Below are 19,665 nucleotides of genomic sequence, written 5' to 3'. Positions count from 1 at the left end.
TGACATTGTATAAAAATATGCTGAATATTTGTGAGAGGAAATCACTATACGGCAACAGTTCTTATGGTGGTGCACTTTTGCTTCTAGATTAAAACTGAGGCGTTGTGGTCTAAGAAACTATCCAAAAAATAGTCATCATCAAATCCAAAGAAACAAATAAGAAATACAGTAATTTAATTTTCATATTCAGGTGCGCCAAACACACACTAAGTACAGTTTGACATATAAGCTTACTAGTATAGAAGGAAAACATTGGCTAATATACTGATGACAACAGATCCCTGAAAGGTTCCATAGAAAGCTCTGATTGCACGGTCTAATCTAAAAGCAAGAGGAAGCCAGATCTCATTGCACATACAGACCAGATGTTTGAGAATATGACGGCATATTGAAACCACTATCTCAATATTTCATAAACCTAACATGTAACCAAGACTATCCGAACTAAATTTATGAATTGTATGCCTCAAAACCAGCCAATCAATTAGCATTCATATGCTAAATATTTTATATCACGGCAATACTGTGGTGCAAATCACATTGCTTTTGTCAAATATTAACTGCAAATACATTATACATAAACTGAATCCAATTTTGATTTTGATTTAAAGTCAGCTTGTGGAAGTAGAAGATGACTGACTGACCTTAGTCTCCGGTGCTGAACGAGTTTGTCGATTTTATTGGAGGAGGGAAAATGGACAAAATGAAGCTGTGAAAATGCGGCCAATAAAACGACAGCGTTATTTAAAAGCAATGAAAAATTGAAAATGCATTGTGTCGCAGACGCGGGAAGCCAACGTCGGGTTGAGGACGTGATTGACAAAGAAAAATAGTCAAGAAGAAAGAAATTCATGCAGTAAAATAAGGCCACGTCAGCCACCAAGCAAATAAGGCCACGTCAGCCACGTCAGCGAAATATTACAAGTATCTACAACCGTCCCAAATGATCCTTACCCTCGAATGAATTTGGTTAGTGGCGGTGGTGGCTGGCGATGGAGCTAAAGGCTAACGCACCCGATTAACTGAAAAGTGGAACCTTTTGCATTTCATCCTTCAAATTAGACATCTTCAAACAATGTCTACAAGCAACCTCTATTGCTCTTCAATGGCTCTGTTAGTAAGAGAGCCACAGTAAGCTTCCTTTTCTTCTTCTTCTTCTTCTTTCTTCGAATTTGGGTTACTGAGAGAAACTTTACTAAATTCAAATCATAGAATTGTAGATTATGTGTGATGTCATTTATTTTTGAAAATATGTGTTCAAATTTCAAATATTGATAAGGCTAATTGTTTCCTTGTCTTTGTAAAATTTATAGAGGGGGCAGTTGTTTGCATTTTGTGAAGCCATTTTCAGCAGATGGATGCTTGAGTATTAGAAATGTTGGTAGAATTAAAACTGCTGCGTTGGTTTCTGGAGAAGGGGACGTTATCTCCTATCCAAATAACAATAAAAAATCTACTGCTATTGAGACTCAGTCTGATACAATAGGTTTTGGAACTCTCGGTGCCGAAATAACACCGAAAACTAGTGATTTCTTTCCTAATGATGATGAATTTGACCTTGATCGTCCTACCGAAGGATTTGCTTCCATCTCAGAGGCCATTGAAGATATTCGTCAAGGCAAAGTAAGTGGTCTGATAGTGATTTCAAAATATTATTGCTTAAAGATAATGTGATACTAATTGCAGATTGATTTGCAGTTAGTTATTGTTGTGGATGATGAGGATAGGGAAAATGAGGGAGATCTGATAATGGCAGCGTCCTTGGTCACACCTGAAGCTATGGCATTTATAGTCAGGCATGGTACTGGGATTGTGTGTGTTAGCATGAAAGGTGAAGACTTAGAGAGGTTAGAACTTCCCTTGATGGTGAATCACAAGGATAATGAGGAAAAGCTTTGTACCGCATTCACTGTGTCGGTGGTATGTAGTTTCCTTTTATTATGTTTTAAAACTATTGAGGTGTTTTTATATGTAGAAACTTGTTGGTCGTACCGAGTACGAAAATTGGGAATGCTAAAATAGGTTAATCATGAAATTTTTGGAAGACAACAACTCTAGAGTTTCAATTGTAGACTGCATCTTCTTAATTAAGCATTTTTATTACATAGTATTCCCGTTCTTCATCCTTCTGTTTTGTTTACTGTTTCTTTTAAGGGACATGAATTTTTCAACCTCATTTTTCTTTTATCAATTTGTGATGTTCTGATGGTTTGTCAACTTCAAGGTCTTAGAAATGGGTTCTGAAACTTGCTTCCTGATTTTGTTGAAAGAGGTGAAGTTTACTTTGGCATCTATATTAATTTGTATTGAATTTCTTTTCAATTATTTCAGCATTTATTGATTTCCAAGTTGATCTAATCTGATTTTGACGTAAGTCTTAGCACTTGTGGTGCTAGTGCATGTATATTACCTGAAGTCTTTTACAAAATCTTTTTTGTATCCACCTGAAACTATTCGTCTAGAGGGATTGAAGTTACCAAATCCTCCCCACCCCCTCCCCCCCCACCCCCCTCTTGTTCATTGATGATGATGGCGATTATTTTCTTCCTCTCCACGAAACTGTTTGGATTTGTAAGTTTATAATTCTCTTATGTAGTATGATCTTGGTAGTACGAATACTTTTTCTCTGGGTCTGACTTTATTTGGCTTTCTGTAGGATGCAAAATACGGTACAACAACTGGAGTCTCAGCTAATGATAGGGCAAAGACTGTATTGGCTCTTGCATGTAGAGATTCAAAACCTGAAGATTTCAATCGCCCAGGTCATATTTTTCCCCTGAAGTACAGAGAGGGAGGAGTTTTGAAGAGAGCCGGACACACAGAAGCTTCTGTTGATCTTGCTGTCTTGGCTGGGCTAGAACCTGTTGCAGTTTTGTGTGAGATTGTTGATGATGATGGTTCCATGGCTAGATTACCTAAGCTTCGCCATTTTGCACAGACAGAAAACTTGAAAATTATATCCATTGCTGATTTAATCAGGTATTCAGTAAATGACCAAGATTTTCCTTTCTGTTACTAATTTTGAAGTAAGCTGCAGAGACTTAAATTGCATCATCCTAACAAACTATTGTGAATGTTTTCGTATGTTCAAAGCTTAAGTTTGTGAACTATGCCATTAACAAGTAAACTTAGGTGGAAATATCTAAACAGTTACTAGTAGCCATGCTATGGTGCATATTTCCCAGTTACATGTTGTATGACTAGCTTAATATTCTCCACTACATGATAAAAATAGTTTTGGTATACGGAGGAAAAGTACTTTTAGTTTAATCTGCATGATATAAATCCAATTATGTCAAGCCTATCTTGAATCCTTGGTCCAACTCTTATACCTTGCCTGTTCTGTGAGCTCTCTTTTCCTTCTTCTTATCTTTCACCTGTTAGGGAATTTCTTTTGTTGGGCCTAATTGTGAAAAGAGGTCTAGGGAGTCCACGCTGAATACCTCTTGGTTTAATATAGTTTATAGCTTAAGCCTTTGAGTTATTAGGGAATTTGACATCTATTTTGATTTAATTTGTTTCACATATGCTCTTTCATCTAATAGCTTAAGCATTTAGATTGGCTTATTACTCATGGTTTTTAAGCATGTCCATGTAGTCCTATTTTGAAGATTCCACCTTGCCTTGCTGCCAGACACCTAATGTTCGGTCCATTTTCTTTTAGGCTGGCTTGTGAGTGGGATGTTAAGAAGCACGTATTTTATAAATCTTGGATTTCGTACAGCGTCACATACTTCTCAACTCTCTTATAAATACTTAGTCCATTAAAGCATACTTTCCTTTGAGATAATTGAAATTTCTGTCATGTAGTTTGTTCACAAGCGAAGTGTTGCAACCGTTCTCTACCTTGTTGTCCCTCTTCTTTCTTTAGCTGATCAATTGATTTATTCTGGTTTGCAATTTTTTTTTTTCACATGTTCTTGCCCACGGATAGTTGCTCTGCATACTGTTCTATTGTCTCTGCATTTTGAACCTATGAAATATTTCTCATTTTGAAGTTATTTATAAATTGTATTGGCAGATATAGGAGGAAAAGAGATAGATTAGTAGAGCTGGCAGCTGCTGCACCGATACCTACAATGTGGGGTCCATTTAAAGCTCACTGTTATAGGTCCTTACTAGATGGAATCGAGCATATTGCAATGGTTAAAGTATGCATCCATCTGAATTATCAAGCGCTTCTGGTGAAATTCTCTTATTTTTGCATCGAAGAACACTAATGTCAAAGTTCTTATTCTGAAGACAAGCATTCAAGGCCATCTTTGCCATTTCTGTAGTAGTTACTTACACTTAGTATTTACAATGCATTCTCAGTGCATTCATAATCACTACTAATTATCACTGAACAAAATAAGACTAATGTAAAGATCTATCACGATTGAATTTTTGCAAGTTTGACTCTTTGTTTCTTTGGTGAACGTCTAACTTCCTTGACTTCCCATAGCCATGAGGATATAGCTTCATGCACTTTTTGGAGATTCGGACACCCTTTGTTGAATGTTCCCGTTAAACTTACGTTTTCTAATGCTGTCTTGATATTCAAAGACAGGAAAATGGAAGTTAGATCCACTGTTGACCATCATTTGTATATGCATTGAAATCCCTTCTCACTGACATGGAGAAAAATCAATGCTACCACTGCACATTGTGGTTACTGAGTGGGATACATTTTATATTCTTTCTGTCAATCTTGAAGTGGTCACGTCTATATCCGATTAAGAGATCAAATTTAAGATAGTTTCACTGAAGCTATTTACAATGGAACTATTCTACATCTATGTTCCAAGATGGCCACTGAATATCTACGCTCCAGCTTGAGGGGAATGTCAATCCAAATAGGCAATCCTATGTATCATTAGTTTAGCTTAGTAACTATCGTTGACTATTAGTTTTTACTTATTTATTTATTGTTTCTTATTCTAGTCCTTTATAATTTATACCTTAATTAATAATAGCTGTACACCAATCATTTTCACTGTTCTTTCGCACTTGATTATGATATTTTCTCTCTGTTTGCTTCGTGAATTTGTGAGGCAGTCTTTCTTATGACTAATAGTGACAGCTATAATACATGCAGGGTGAGATTGGTGATGGACAGGATATTCTCGTGAGGGTGCATTCTGAGTGCCTCACTGGTGACATATTTGGGTCAGCAAGATGTGACTGTGGAAACCAACTAGCATTGGCAATGAAACAAATTGAAGCAGCCGGTCGGGGAGTATTGGTCTATCTCCGTGGACATGAAGGTAGAGGAATTGGTTTGGGCCACAAGCTCCGCGCTTACAACCTACAGGATGATGGACGTGATACAGTTGAAGCAAATGAAGAATTAGGATTGCCTGTTGATTCTCGGGAGTATGGTATTGGTGCACAGGTATATATCTCCTTACAAGTTATGAATCTTTTTTTAATGTCATTGCTTCCATGCTGTCTATTCATAGCCCCGTATTGCATCACATCATAAACAATATTGGGCAGGCTCAAGCTGCCTTTGGTTGAAGAATGTAGCTTTTACTTTTGCCAATTCTAAAATTACAAAACTAACATTAATTTTTTAGATTGAATTCATTGGTGGTTATTATTTCTGGAGGAGTTGCTTTTGCTTTTACAGTTTTAAGATGGTTAATTTGATCATAGTATAACCTTTTTTTTTTTTGGGACAAAGATATGACATTAGAGCTTCTTTTATTGCTATAGCTGAAACTTTTTTAAAACAGTTAATAAGAATCCAGGTAGTTGAGATTTTTCCTTTTTCCCTTCCAACCCCTGTTTTCTGAAATTAGAGGATATTTTTGTTAAGTTGTTTCTTGTGCTATTTTATTTTGTTGTATTTTAATTTATTTTTTCACATATGTTTGTATCTGTCCTCGTATACACCCCCGCCCATAACAAAAAGCACCTTTGTGGCAACAAATACATCGACTGAGTAGCTGAAAGTATGACCTGTTCTAATGTAGCTACTACGAGATCTGGGTGTTCGGACGATGAAGTTAATGACAAACAATCCTTCAAAATATGTTGGACTCAAAGGTTATGGTCTAGCAATTGCGGGCAGGATCCCATTATTGACACCAATAACCATGGAGAATAAGCGATATTTGGAGACTAAACGTGCGAAAATGGGGCATGTATATGGTTTGAATTCCGGTAGTCATGGTAATGGCATTATCAGTGACGATGGTAATTCAAGCATCGATGGATCATCTGGTGGTGTATCAGAGACATAAGCAGTTCCTTCTCAATAGCAAGTGATGTAAGTGGATAAAATTGTCGGATCTGTGTATTTTTTGCTAAAATCTGCATCATATACTCTTTTTGCTTGTGAATTTGTAAATACTTTCGGAAATAAGATATTTTTCCCCTTTAGAGAAGAGACTTTGGTTTCTTCCTAAAATTGAATGGTTGTATTCAGATTGAGCCGTTTGAATTATATTGCGATGACATATTAATGAAATTCTTTTCATGTTATATAGATGTTGTAAGAGTTTAATGGGGCGCTGGCGTCTTCACAAGTCTTTTGGGAAGAAATTGCACAGTCGGTTATTAGCTCAGAATCATTTCAGTCCATATATTTCTGCCCTAGTCTACGAGATTTTTGATGTCGATGGCATGGCCATTAGTTGATACAAATGAACTCTACAAATTCTCATGTAGTGAGGTGCAAGTAATGAAAGAATGAAAATAAAAAATAAAAGTATATTAATGATTTTAAATGTAAAAGTATATATGTAGTTTGTATAGTTTTAATATTTTAAAGTTGCGGGGTAGGTAGGTTGGAAATTGCAGTAATAATAGAGGATGTTTGAAGTCTACAGCTTGAAGTTGAAACCATTTGAGGAGAAGAGGATAATAAAATATAAAACCGTAGAGAACAATTGCCTGTGCATTTAAAGTTAGAATTAAATTTTATGGACTCATTTTTCTCTTCGCTTTGTGAGATTGAAGCAAGACGGGAAATCGCTAACCCAGTTGCTTCAGCCTCAATTGAACTGATTGTGTCACTTTTCTCTTTACTTTTCTCTGGCAAGAATAAGAAATATTTCCTTTTGCTTTCATGATTGCGGTGCACTCAATTTTCGGATTCTGCAGAGGAAAAAAAGGTCCCTGTGGGTCATTCAAGCCATATTAACATGGGCTTGGCTACCGTACAGATTTATGTAAGATATGGCCATGCTAAATGGAGTAGCTGGAGGCAGGCTCATGTGGGCCAGTATCCCATTTTGTGAGGGCTACCTTATAAGTTCTCGCATCTTATGATCACCGTAAATTCAAGGAAACCACTGAAAATGTACGAGTAGGTGATTTTATAATTCAAAGCATAATTTTTCAATTTGAAGTATAAAATCTTATACTTTTATTTATTATCTTTTATTTCAAGTTGTAAACGTTATGTCTACGGTAGTTAAAATTTCATACTTCCTTGGTCAATATTGTCTTTACAATGCAGAAAATTGGTGTTTAATGCAGGTCTAAAGATGTAAATTTCGTTGTGATCATAAACTAGTGAAAAATTAGTCGACGCTAAAATGATGGATTCCGTAATACACACACTCATACATATATAAAATTTTATTGAGTGAAGAAATTATAATTGTGAAGGGAGACCCAATTTCATTTTCTTGGGATCTCCATATAACAAATTATAAAATTCATCGCCTTTTATACATAGCTTGTTGAGTTGTTTCATAATTGTGAGTGCCGACACTTGAGTTAAAATAGCAATAAAGGATTGAATTTTGTGTTCAATGGGTAAAATTTTTCATCCAATGCAAAAAGTTTATAAAAAATTAAAAAAAAAGTTATTCTAAGATTAAAATAAAAAAGATAACTGTCATCTTTAAATTAAAATAAAATTTTGCTCCACTCACTTTTTTTGATAAATTGGTCATTTTCATTTTCTCATTCACTCTTACAAACGGGTACAAACAAACATAACTATGGTAAATAATTGGTCTCCCAAAAAAAGTCAATCCCTTCATATGGAATAAGACGGTAAGTCATGGAAACATAGAAAGTATAATAGCATCCAATGCACAACAAGTAGGCCATTTTAACTCAAAATTTTTTAACTTTTTTTTTTCCCAAATCTTTAAATAAATGAAATAAAAATGGTATTCACGAACCCAACGTAAAACTCAGTTATGTCAAGTTTTGTTTATATTTTCAGTAAATTTTATTTTATTTGTTATTTATTTATTTAGTTAGTTCTAGTGAGCATCATCATCAAAATGTAATTTGACAGTGGAACTTGAGTGATGACTCGTGTAGGACAGTAGGATGGACCCTCCATCCGTACGGTACAACAGAATGCCGCTCTCGAGTCTCGAGAAGCCCAGGGGGGATTCGTCATCCGTTGTCGCTTTTTCATAAGTCATGCTTACGAGATTGAGGTGACTGTTATTGTATGTGGACCAGCTTCACACGTGTCGCTTCTTCAATTCGTTCGGTAAAGATAAAGATCGTTTTCCCGATTAACTTTCTCTTTATCTTTTATGATTTTGTCCCATAATTAATTAATTATTTCCTTCTCGAGAAAGATGTACATGGAATCGTAGAGAGTAGTGTCATAGAGCTTGAGACGAATCATTTGAGACAACACTCAAAAGTTATAAATATGCCACATATAAAGTCTAAACAACAAAATACTTGATCATATTATCATATAAAGTCTTGATCATATTATCATATAAAGTCTCTCACCCTCTACTGAAAAAATGAGTGGGGCTCAAGAAGTGAGATTCTCAATTTCTTTTCAATTTAGTAAAGTAAATATTAAAGTAGAAAGAATCCGCACTCTTCACTATCACTCCAGAAAATAAACACAGCAATACTTACAACTAGAAATCAGGTGTGATTAACCTAAAATCAATACAGAATTTAAACCCACGAGTATTAATGAACGAGAAAATGTACTCCGATCGGATCCACCCCACCCAATTTTCAACGATAAAAAAGGACTAGAATGTGGAATCAATTCTCACAACCTTTTGTCGAGAGAGTGGGTTTTCTACACCTGGGAGTTAAAGCCATGCCGTGAGCGGCATGTGATAATGCTTCGACATTACGTCGTAAGAAATTGGAATTTGGAGTAGAACACAGCTTTCTTTTCAGCCCGCTGTCAATGATGTTGGTGGAGACTGGACAATGACAATATTTACGTAAAAGATGTAAATGGCAATGGGAACTGGGAAAGGATCAGCTCAGTCACTCATGCTGGCATGCTCCCACGTTTATATATTGAAACTAAGAAACACTGGCGAACTGTCATCTCCATCCGCGCAATTAATTAACTTTAAAATTTTCATTTTCCTATATGCCAATTCGGTGGAAGTTTTGGATGTTTATTATTTTTCATAATCATTAGAATTTGATACATAAATAACTCTTTAACCTCATTGATTGCATCCTGATAAGCCCTTGTTATTTTTTACAGATCTTATGTCATTTATCTTTTAATGTTAGTATATAATTATGATTTAATTATTTTTTTTTAATTTATTAATCACTAATCACATTAATAAAATTTAATCAGAACAAGATCAAATCATAATCACTTTAACAAAAAGAGAAAAAGAAAATAAAGATTAAGACAATATTGGGAGAAGGAACTGCTGTAATGAGAAGAAAGTGCATTTGATTTTACAATTCCACTCAAAAACTTGACCACCAAGTAAACGCTTTTGTTGAAAATGTCTCATAATTTACAACCCCGTTCCCACGCGGGAAGTTACTACTCACAGCTAAACAATTCAAGTGCATTATTTATCCCAAAATGAATCATTTTTCATGGTAAATTACTTTATTTTTTAAACACATCACGAAAATATGGGGGTTAAAAAGAAAACAATTATAGACATAGGTGATAATATTTGCATTCAAAAAGATTCTTTAAAGGCTCTTATTTTAATAAATTATTTTATTATAAAATTCTCATCATATGAATTATTAATAAGAACTCTGCTTTTAATATAAAATAATTACTTTTTATACTTATACAGCACGCCTACTATTCAATATATAATTTTCTTGCCATAATTAAACCCTAAAAATTTTATTTCTGATCTCATAAACAATATTTATTTAAACAACGAACAAATCGATATTTGTAATATATTTTTACTTTTTGATTTTCAAAGGAAAAAAAAAAAGGATTCTTTTGTAGTCCTTCTTCTGCTTTAACACGGCGTCAGCTATCAAATCAATTGTATGTGGTGGCGATACATAAGACAAAAGTTAATAAAATAAGTAATATGCCTCAAGTCAAGTCAATAGAGCAGCGGGGAGGGGACGAGGGCAGTATAATAAATTGAGCGTGCCCCTCTTTACTCCTCGGTGCCTACCTAACCGGTGATTCGCGAAGTTCATTTTTCTCCCCAAAAATTATAAAATCGGGAAGCTCTATTGGCCCGCCACGTGTGACGCAACACTCGAGGAACGAGCGAATTAGGAAAAAAAAAATGAAAGAAAAGGTTAGCTACGTTGCTACAGTGGTATGGTATCACAATTTTTCTTCTTTTGTGATCCATCCGTTGGATCCAACGCGAGAATTGCAAGAGTAAAGGCAACGGCAGGATGTGTTTGCTTTGGTTATTAACATTGCAATTCCTTTAGTTTCCTAAAAGTCAGAAAAAAAATATAACTATTATTATTTGACTCTCTCACCCCCATCAAGAATTATCCTCCTGTTTCCTTCTCACGCACGCAACCCGTGAGTAATTTTTAGATTTTCATTTTTCTTTTCTTTTATCTTAGTTGTTTATCTTATTTATTTTAGTAAATATTTTTATTTATTGGCTAAGTTATCAAATAATATGAATAAGGAAGATGTAGGGAATTTTGAGAGGATTTTTAGTATTGATATCGGGTAATTATAATGCATGATTCAGCTGCACATCCATAAGAGTCACAACTCTTTAAATAAAAAATAAACCCTATGATTACTTCCTAAGTTCAGAAAGATAAATTCCTTAATTTATTCCGCAAATACATCAATATTTCATAATTCTTCAATTATTGCTATCATTTCCATATCTACTTCTATAATTAATTGTCCATAATATTAAAAAAGTACATAACATTAAAGTAAAACAGAAAAATGAAGAGGAGTTATTGTTGTCTCTATTTTATTTCTCTAGTTTTATTATGGGAACATAACGGAGTCGGGTATTGGCAAACTTATTTTTTCCTTACCGTTTTATGTATATTTGATAAAATTTGTAAAGAATTTAACAATGATATAATTCATGTAAAGATTTTGTATAACTTTGTCAATTTGATTTTTATGAACCAAAATGAGAACTGAAAACTATCTTTTTTTTTTTTGGGTATAAGGGATAGAAACAAATAAAATAAAGTTCGTTTGATTAGTCAAAACCTAAAAGAGTTATTCGATATTTAGTTAAACTTCTTTTATATTAGGCCAAAAATATGTGGTTTAAGATTTAATAATGATAATACAATGTGAGATTGGTAAGTTGTTTTAGTGTTTGCATGTATTCAATGAAATTCAAATAAAAGTAGTTAAATCTTAATGAATTTTTAACATGATTTTCTTTCTAACGCTAATGATTGAAACTTCGTGATTTACGATGGTTGAATCAGGATTCTTGCATGGTCTAATATTTTCCAAAAAAAAAAAAATTCACTAAGCAATTGATAGTTAATGAATTAAAAGAATAAAGACAATTATATCCTAATTATATACTAACACTAAGAGACAAGTGTCACAAGATCTTTAAAATATTAGGATAACTCATATTCAGTTGAGATATAGAAATGATTAGAAAGTATGAAAAGAGAGCTAAAAGTTGAATTTTCATTCTCTATAATCAATAAAAATAAGAAATGTTTATGGCTATTGGCAAAAATTGATAAGTAAACTAATTGTTTGTATCAAAAATCGATCAAATGAGTTTATTATCTTTGAGAGGCCATCATCCAATAACTATAATAAAATCGATTTAAAAATAAAAGATCAAGCACAATCAATTTTAGATTGAATCTAATTGTTTGATTTGTTATGAATTCCTCTCTTCTTATTGTTTATGAAAATTCAAAAATATAAAAATTATCTATGAAATTCTATAAAAAAGAAAGAAAGAGAAGAAGAAACCAGATTAAAGAAAAAAAAGAAGAAGCGTGGAGGGAAAAAAGATAACCAAAATTAATATTAAACCATGAAAAATAAAGGAGAGAAAATAATAAATAATTTTTAAATTAGGACTCACATGTGAAAATTTAAAAATTTGTAACTTTTATTATTTTTAGAAAATAAGAAGGATTATTATTGTGTGGTAGAGCATAATTGTGGTACGGTACCACCGTCGCCAGATGGTAAAAAAAAATGGAAAGAAAAAGAAAAGCCCTCTCCGTTTCTACTTCCCTCTCTCCGTCGACAGTTGAATCATCAACTTCTCGAATTCTTCTCCAAAAATTCTTATCTTTCTTTCACTGTGATAGTACTTGATCTAGGGTTTTAATTTTCGAAAAATTCGGTCCCTATGCCATGAAGAAATCGTTTCGTCACAGTCCGGCGCGAAAGTCGCTGCCAAATTGGACACACTACCACCAGCACAACAGACCCAAAATCCCGCCGAACCAAAAACGCCACTCCCCTTCCGCCACGTCACCACCCCTCCCCTGCCCCAACTTCATAATCCAACTCCGTTCCTCCACGCCAGCTATTTCCGGACAGGAACTCAAAGCCTTACTCAGCAAACTCAGCTTGTCTTGCGAACACGTCGCCGTTTCCCCCTCCGGACCTTTAATCGCCTCCCTTTATTTTAACCAATGGGTGGACACTCTCAACGCCATGGTCGGTCTGTGGGAGTCCCGGCTGAATGGGGCCCACTGCTTGAATTTGAAACTGATTCCCCACGTGGTTGTCCCTTCGGACGCGGACGAGCTTGAAGAGAGGCTGAGGAATTTATTTGTCGATCATGTGAAGGGTTTGATGGAAGGCGAGTTGGTCAACAAGTGGCTGAAGATGAAGGACGATAAATGCGACGAAATTGCCAATGTTTCGAACAGGTTGGGAAGTAGGAATAGTTATGCTGTTTTCTGCGAGTTGAATGAGAGGAAGAAGGGGTTGTTTAAAGAGAGGGAGATGATTATGAGACGAGTGAGGGAGTTTAAGAATGGTATGCACTGTGTTTTGAAGTATCTCGATGATCCTCAGAATGTTGCGAAAAAGGAGTCCTATGATGCCAATGTCGATGTGTTTAGATTTGAAGACTGCCAGCGCTTTGATTGGTCCAGGATACAGGCCTTCATTGTCAGAGAGTGTAAGAGGCTTGAGGATGGCTTGCCTATCTACATGTACCGCCAAGATATTTTGAGGAGAATTTATGGGGAACAGGTATTTTTAATTGGTGTTTATTTTAGAATTGTCAGATGGTTAATTGTCAGTTATTATTATTATGATTATGATTATTTATTTATTTATTTATTTATTTTTTATATGTGTATAATGTGATGCTGTTAAATTTGGCATATGCATATAGATATTGGTATTGATTGGAGAGACTGGTTGTGGAAAGAGTACGCAATTGGTTCAGTTTCTTGCTGATTCAGGAATTGCTGCGGAGCAATCGATTGTATGTACTCAGCCTCGGAAGATTGCTGCAATCTCTTTGGCACAGAGGGTCAGAGAAGAAAGTAGAGGGTGTTACGAAGATGATTCAGTCATATGTTATCCCTCATTTTCTTCTGCTCAGCACTTTGATTCCAAGGTAATATATATGACAGACCATTGTTTACTGCAGCATTTCATGAATGATAGGGATTTGTCTCGGATTTCATGCATCATTGTTGACGAGGCTCATGAAAGAAGCTTGAACACTGATCTTCTCTTGGCATTGGTTAAAGATTTACTTTGTAGGAGGTTTGATTTAAGGCTTGTGATAATGTCAGCTACAGCAGATGCACACCAGCTCTCCAAATACTTTTATGACTGTGGAATCTCTCATGTGGTGGGAAGGAACTTTCCGGTGGATGTCAGATATGTTCCTTGTGCCACTGCAGGAACTTCTGCTGTGGCTTCGTATGTTTCTGATGTTGTAAGGATGGTGGGGGAGGTTCACACAACTGAGAAAGAAGGAACAATTCTTGCTTTCTTAACTTCTAAGATGGAAGTAGAATGGGCTTGTGAGAAGTTTGATGCTCCTTCTGCAGTTGCATTGCCTTTCCACGGACAGCTTTCATTTGATGAGCAATTTTGTGTTTTCAAAAGCTACCCTGGGAGAAGAAAAGTTATATTTGCCACAAATGTGGCTGAGACTTCGCTTACAATTCCTGGGGTCAAGTTTGTGATTGATTCTGGCATGGTCAAAGAGAGTTACTTTGAACCTGGCACTGGTATGAATGTTCTCAGAGTTTGCCGTGTTAGTCAGAGTTCTGCTAATCAACGAGCTGGACGTGCCGGGAGAACAGAACCTGGAAGATGTTATAGACTTTATAGCAAAAGCGATTTTGAAACCAGGCCTCTCAATCAGGAGCCTGAGATACACAGAGTTCATCTTGGTATTGCAGTTTTGAGGATACTTGCCTTGGGAATCAGGGACGTGCAGGGATTTGATTTTGTTGATGCTCCTAGTGCAAAAGCCATTGAGATGGCCATTAGGAATCTTGTTCAATTAGGAGCCATTAAGCTGAACAATGGTGTATTTGAATTAACTGAGGAAGGTAAATTCTTGGTTAAATTGGGTATCGAGCCTCGTCTTGGTAAATTGATTCTCAGTTGCTTTCGTCGTCGATTGGGAAGAGAGGGCCTTGTTCTTGCTGCTGTAATGGCAAATGCTAGTAGCATATTTTGCAGAGTTGGCAGTGATGACGAGAAAATAAAAGCTGATTGCCTTAAGGTACAATTTTGCCATCGCAATGGTGACCTCTTTACACTGCTCTCTGTGTACAAGGAATGGGATTCTCTTCCTCGAGAGGAGAGAAATAAATGGTGTTGGGAAAACAGCGTAAATGCCAAATCCTTGCGAAGATGTCAAGATACAATCAAGGAGTTGGAAACTTGCCTCGAAAGGGAACTTGCTATTATTATTCCAAGTTACTGGCTCTGGAATCCGCATAAATACACTGAATATGATAAATGGTTGAAGGAGATCATACTCTGTGCCCTTGCTGAAAATGTAGCTATGTTCTCTGGGTATGATCAGCTTGGTTATGAAGTGGCAACGACTGGGCAACATGTTCAGCTTCATCCTTCATGTTCATTGTTAATATTTGGTCAGAAACCAACTTGGGTCGTTTTTGGTGAACTTCTATCTGTAAATAATCAATATCTGGTCTGCGTTACGGCCTTTGACTTTGATAGTTTGTCAACTCTTTGTCCTTCTCCCTTGTTTGATGTGTCCATGATGGAAAGACAGAAGTTGCACGTAAGGGTGATAACAGGTTTTGGAAGTATCCTCCTAAAGAAGTTCTGTGGGAAGTCAAACAGCAATGTTCTTTCTCTTGTATCACGTCTTCGGAGTACCTTTATGGATGAAAGAATTGGTATTGAGGTCAATGTTGATCAGAATCAGATTCTTTTATTTGCTTCTTCACAGGACATCGAAGAGGTTCTTGGTCTTGTAAGTGATGTTCTGGAGTACGAAAAAAAATGGTTGCATAATGAATGCATAGAGAAATGCTTATATCAAGGAGCTGGTGTGTCACCATCCGTCGCACTGTTTGGAGCTGGTGCTGAGATCAAGCATTTAGAGCTGGAAAGGAGATTTTTGACTGTTGATGTCTATCATTCAAATGCAAATATCTTGGATGATAAGGAGCTTTTGATGTTTCTTGAGAAAAATGCCTCTGGTAGTATTTGTTCTATCCACAAGTTTGCAGTTGGGCAAGACAGTGATGAAAAGGACAAGTGGGGCAGGGTAACATTTCTTACACCTGATACTGCTGGAAAAGCTACTGAGCTAAATGGAGTTGAATATAATGGTTCTCTGCTGAAGGTAGTTCCTTCACGGGCAACTCTTGGAGGTGACAATAAAATGTATACTTTCCCTGCAGTTAAAGCAAAAGTTTATTGGCCTCGTAGGCTTAGTAAGGGGTTTGCAGTTGTAAAGTGTGATGCAACCGATGTTGAATTTCTGGTTAAGGATTTTTTTGACCTGGCAATAGGAGGAAGGTATGTTCGGTGCGAAATTGGTAGAAGGTCAATGGATGCTGTGGTGATAAGTGGACTGGATAAAGAGCTTTCTGAAGATGAAATTTTAGGGGAATTGAGGAAAGTTACTACGAGGAGAATTCGTGATCTTTTCCTGGTAAGAGGAGATGCTGTAGAATGTCCACAATTTGATGCTTTTGAAGAAGCACTCCTGAGAGAGATATCTCGCTTTATGCCAAAGAGGAATTCCCATGCTAATTGTTGCCGAGTCCAAGTTTTCCCACCTGAACCCAAGGATGCTTTCATGAAGGCTTTTATCACCTTTGATGGAAGATTACACTTGGAGGCAGCAAAAGCTTTGGAACAATTGGAAGGGAAAGTATTGCCTGGATGTGGACCATGGCAGAAAATGAAGTGCCAGCAGTTGTTTCACAGCTCTTTATCTTGTCCTGCTTCTGTCTATTCTGTGATCAAGGAGGAACTGAATTCTTTACTTGCAACACTCAACCGTGTGAATGGTACATTTAGCAATTCCTTCTCTTTCACTCTCTATTTGTATTTATCAATTTATTTATTTATATTCATGTTTTGCATTCATGTATAAGAGGTTCAGTTTTTTCCTCAGCTGCCCTTTTATTTTACTCCGAGGATTGATGAAGTGATGAGTTGGTACAAATTACTAACCGAAAATAGAAATTGAAACTGACATTATTTTTGCTGCCAACTTTTTTCCTTTTCTCTTTTCTTCTTCTTATTATTATTTTTTTTTTATCTTTTTCTGTACTCAACAACTTGACCCATGTACATAGGTACACAGTGTTAACTTTTAAGCTAACTCTTTCGCTTAAAGTTTGAAAGACAGAATGAAATCATCAGGATGTATAGCATGGTTTGTCTAGACTGATCCTGATTATACTATATGTTTTCTTTTTTTCTTGCATTTGATGGACCAACATTGTGTTGATATTATGATTCAGGTACTTCAAAATTGGATAAAAGATGATTGGTGAGATTGTGAGAATGTGATTGACTGGGTTTTTAGCTCCTAACATACTTACAGTACATTTAGTTAATCTGCAGTAATGGTATTTCTTTGTGTGGATATGTTTTTAATCCAGTGAGATATTACAATTTTTGTATTTTCTTCTCTAGAAAATCTTTTGCAATGAATTGGAACTATTCATGTGTGAATCGCAGATTGCATGTTCAGTAAATCGACCTTGAAAATTTTAATTATTAAGCCTAACAACAATGTGCGCTATCTGAATTAATAAGGTAAATGATTTAGTTTGTTCTCATGCGTTCCAATTTTTATGGCGGAGTATAGCTGCTAACCTCCTACATAGAAATTACATGAGAGGCTTGTGAGATGTTGTTATGGACTTGGGGAATTTTTAGTGGTGATCTCTTCTGGAAAATGCCTGAAAGGCTTAGATCATTTTTTAAGTAGAGTGTGGTCATTTGGTGCTTCGACAGCAAAGGGATTCAATTGCAGTTTGGTGATTTGATAATTCCACATTGCCTATGGGGACTTGGTTTTGAGTTAATTCCCCGAGACCAATCTTACCCATGTTGGTTGATTATTGTTCAATTTGCTGCCAAGAGAGTCGATGAAACTTATCCACAATTCTTTCAAAATTGAGTGATAAATTTGTGTGTCAGAAATTCTGGGAAATGTATGCTGTTGGCTTCTACATTTGTTTAGCCCTTGTATCAAGTAGTAGCAAGGCTCATTTTAATAAATTGCTCATGTATGATTTATTTTTGCTCATCTTTGCTATTCTTTTTCCATTTCAATCTTTAGGTTAGAATTTTTATCTGAAGCTAATATTTTGGGTAATTCTAAAAAGTGGCATGCTTGTTAAAAAAAAATCCTGTTGTTTTAAGTCCCATCATTTTGATTTGGCTGCATTTAATCAGCATGACATATTGACATTCTTCTAATATTTCTGAAATCATCAAGGACTGACAGCTTGAATTGTTTCATTTTCAGGTGCTGAATGCGTGGTGGAAAGGAATTATAATGGTTCTTATCGAGTGAGAATATCATCCAATGCTACTAAAACTGTGGCAGACCTGAGAAGACCTGTGGAAGAACTTATGAGAGGGAGGACTGTAAACCACGCCAGCCTAACTCCAACAATTTTACAGCATTTGTTCACAAGAGATGGCATCAATCTGAGGAAGTCACTACAGCAAGAAACGAGAACTTTCATTCTCTTTGATAGGCATACTCTTAGTGTAAAGATCTTTGGTGCTCTGGATAATATTGCCGAGGCCCAGCAGAAATTGATTCAATCTCTTCTGACCTACCATGAAAGCAAGCAACTGGAAATCCATCTCCGAGGTGGAGTTCTGCCTCCTGACCTGATGAAAGAAGTTGTTAGAAGGTTTGGGCCAGACCTTCAAGGTCTGAAAGAGAAGGTACCTGGGGCTGAGTTTTCACTTAACACTCGACGCCATGTCATTTCTGTTCATGGAGACAGAGAGTTGAAGCAAAAAGTGGAAGAGATAATTAATGAAATTGCCCAGACGAGTGATGGCTCAGCTGAGAGACTCCATAGTGAGGCTTCTTGCCCTATTTGCTTGTGCGAACTTGAAGAGAGTTATACACTTGAAGGCTGTACGCATTTGTTTTGTCGGTCGTGCCTGGTGGAGCAGTGTGAGTCTGCAATAAAAAACATGGATAGTTTCCCAATACGGTGTGCTCACAGCGGTTGTAAAGCTCTTATTTTGCTGACAGATTTGAGGTCTCTATTGTCTAATGAGAAGTTTGAGGAACTCTTTAGGGCTTCCCTGGGGGCGTATGTGGCATCCAGTGGGGGCACCTACAGATTTTGTCCATCGCCGGATTGCCCTTCAGTTTATAGAGTTGCAGAACCTGGGACAGCCGGCGAGCCATTCTTTTGTGGAGCTTGTTATGCTGAGACTTGTACAATGTGCCACTTGGAGCACCATCCTTACCTGTCATGTGAAAAGTATAGAGAGTTCAAGGAGGATCCAGATTCATCCCTGAAGGAGTGGTGCAAAGGAAAAGAACATGTCAAGACCTGCCCAATTTGTGGATATACAATTGAGAAAATAGAAGGGTGTAACCATATCGAGTGTAGGTGTGGGAGGCACATTTGCTGGGTCTGTTTAGATATCTTTAATAGCGCGAATGACTGCTATGGGCATTTGAGGTCCAAACACATGTCCTTTATATGATGAATTGTATAACTGGCTTGTCTACAGGCAGGCTTTTCAGTCAAGTTATCCTTGTAAATAAAGACTAATTTTAATTCGTAGGTGTGTGTATACACGCTTGTATGGTATGATGGGGTGAGAGGTAGGTAGGGATGGACATATTTGGTTTAGTTTCCAATGTCTTAGGAAAGAAAAGGCAATGTGAATGTCGTGCTTCTTCATTCCGGCATATGAGACGCCAGTCACAACTCCCCAACTTGCGGGCAAATTAGGGTAATAGCGGTTGATAGATACGAACTGAGTTGGATTAGAGTTCAGATCATTGGTTCACTTTCGGTCTGTGTTATAAACTTGTCTGTACAACTTTA

General features: G+C 36.3%; 2 protein-coding genes across 2 annotated transcripts; both read left to right on the top strand.

Moving 5' to 3' along the window:
- The first annotated feature begins 891 nt into the window (after nt 1-891).
- LOC18037817 (bifunctional riboflavin biosynthesis protein RIBA 1, chloroplastic) lies at nt 892-7,055 on the top strand. The gene is made up of 8 exons (XM_006426256.2): nt 892-1,131; nt 1,314-1,623; nt 1,699-1,920; nt 2,657-2,979; nt 4,022-4,151; nt 5,078-5,374; nt 5,958-6,253; nt 6,474-7,055. Exons 1-7 carry the CDS (start codon nt 1,076-1,078, stop codon nt 6,225-6,227), a joined length of 1,608 nt encoding a protein of 535 aa, XP_006426319.2. The 5' UTR covers nt 892-1,075; the 3' UTR covers nt 6,228-6,253; nt 6,474-7,055.
- Nucleotides 7,056-12,339: 5,284 nt separating this feature from the next.
- LOC18037816 (ATP-dependent RNA helicase DEAH11, chloroplastic) lies at nt 12,340-19,606 on the top strand. Its single transcript, XM_006426255.2, has 3 exons — nt 12,340-13,357; nt 13,503-16,629; nt 18,105-19,606. The coding sequence occupies exons 1-3, from the start codon at nt 12,506-12,508 to the stop codon at nt 19,316-19,318; spliced, it is 5,193 nt and encodes a 1,730-aa protein (XP_006426318.1). The 5' UTR covers nt 12,340-12,505; the 3' UTR covers nt 19,319-19,606.
- Nucleotides 19,607-19,665: the final 59 nt, after the last annotated feature.

Source organism: Citrus clementina, unplaced genomic scaffold (assembly GCF_000493195.1).
Source record: "Citrus clementina cultivar Clemenules unplaced genomic scaffold, Citrus_clementina_v1.0 scaffold_7, whole genome shotgun sequence".
Lineage (NCBI taxonomy): Eukaryota > Viridiplantae > Streptophyta > Magnoliopsida > Sapindales > Rutaceae > Citrus > Citrus x clementina.
This window is presented reverse-complemented; position numbering and strand designations above follow the sequence as displayed.

What these genes read in the sequence shown, in the direction of transcription:
- LOC18037817 (XM_006426256.2), top strand. Translation starts at nt 1,076, where the DNA reads ATGTCTACAAGCAACCTCTATTGCTCTTCAATGGCTCTGTTAGTAAGA. An exon ending in TCCATTGCTGATTTAATCAG is followed by an intron (nt 2,980 to 4,021) that starts GTATTCAGTAAA and finishes TTGTATTGGCAG; the next exon opens with ATATAGGAGGAAAAGAGATA. An exon ending in AGCATATTGCAATGGTTAAA is followed by an intron (nt 4,152 to 5,077) that starts GTATGCATCCAT and finishes TAATACATGCAG; the next exon opens with GGTGAGATTGGTGATGGACA.
- LOC18037816 (XM_006426255.2), top strand. Translation starts at nt 12,506, where the DNA reads ATGAAGAAATCGTTTCGTCACAGTCCGGCGCGAAAGTCGCTGCCAAAT. An exon ending in GGAGAATTTATGGGGAACAG is followed by an intron (nt 13,358 to 13,502) that starts GTATTTTTAATT and finishes ATATGCATATAG; the next exon opens with ATATTGGTATTGATTGGAGA. An exon ending in AACACTCAACCGTGTGAATG is followed by an intron (nt 16,630 to 18,104) that starts GTACATTTAGCA and finishes TTTCATTTTCAG; the next exon opens with GTGCTGAATGCGTGGTGGAA.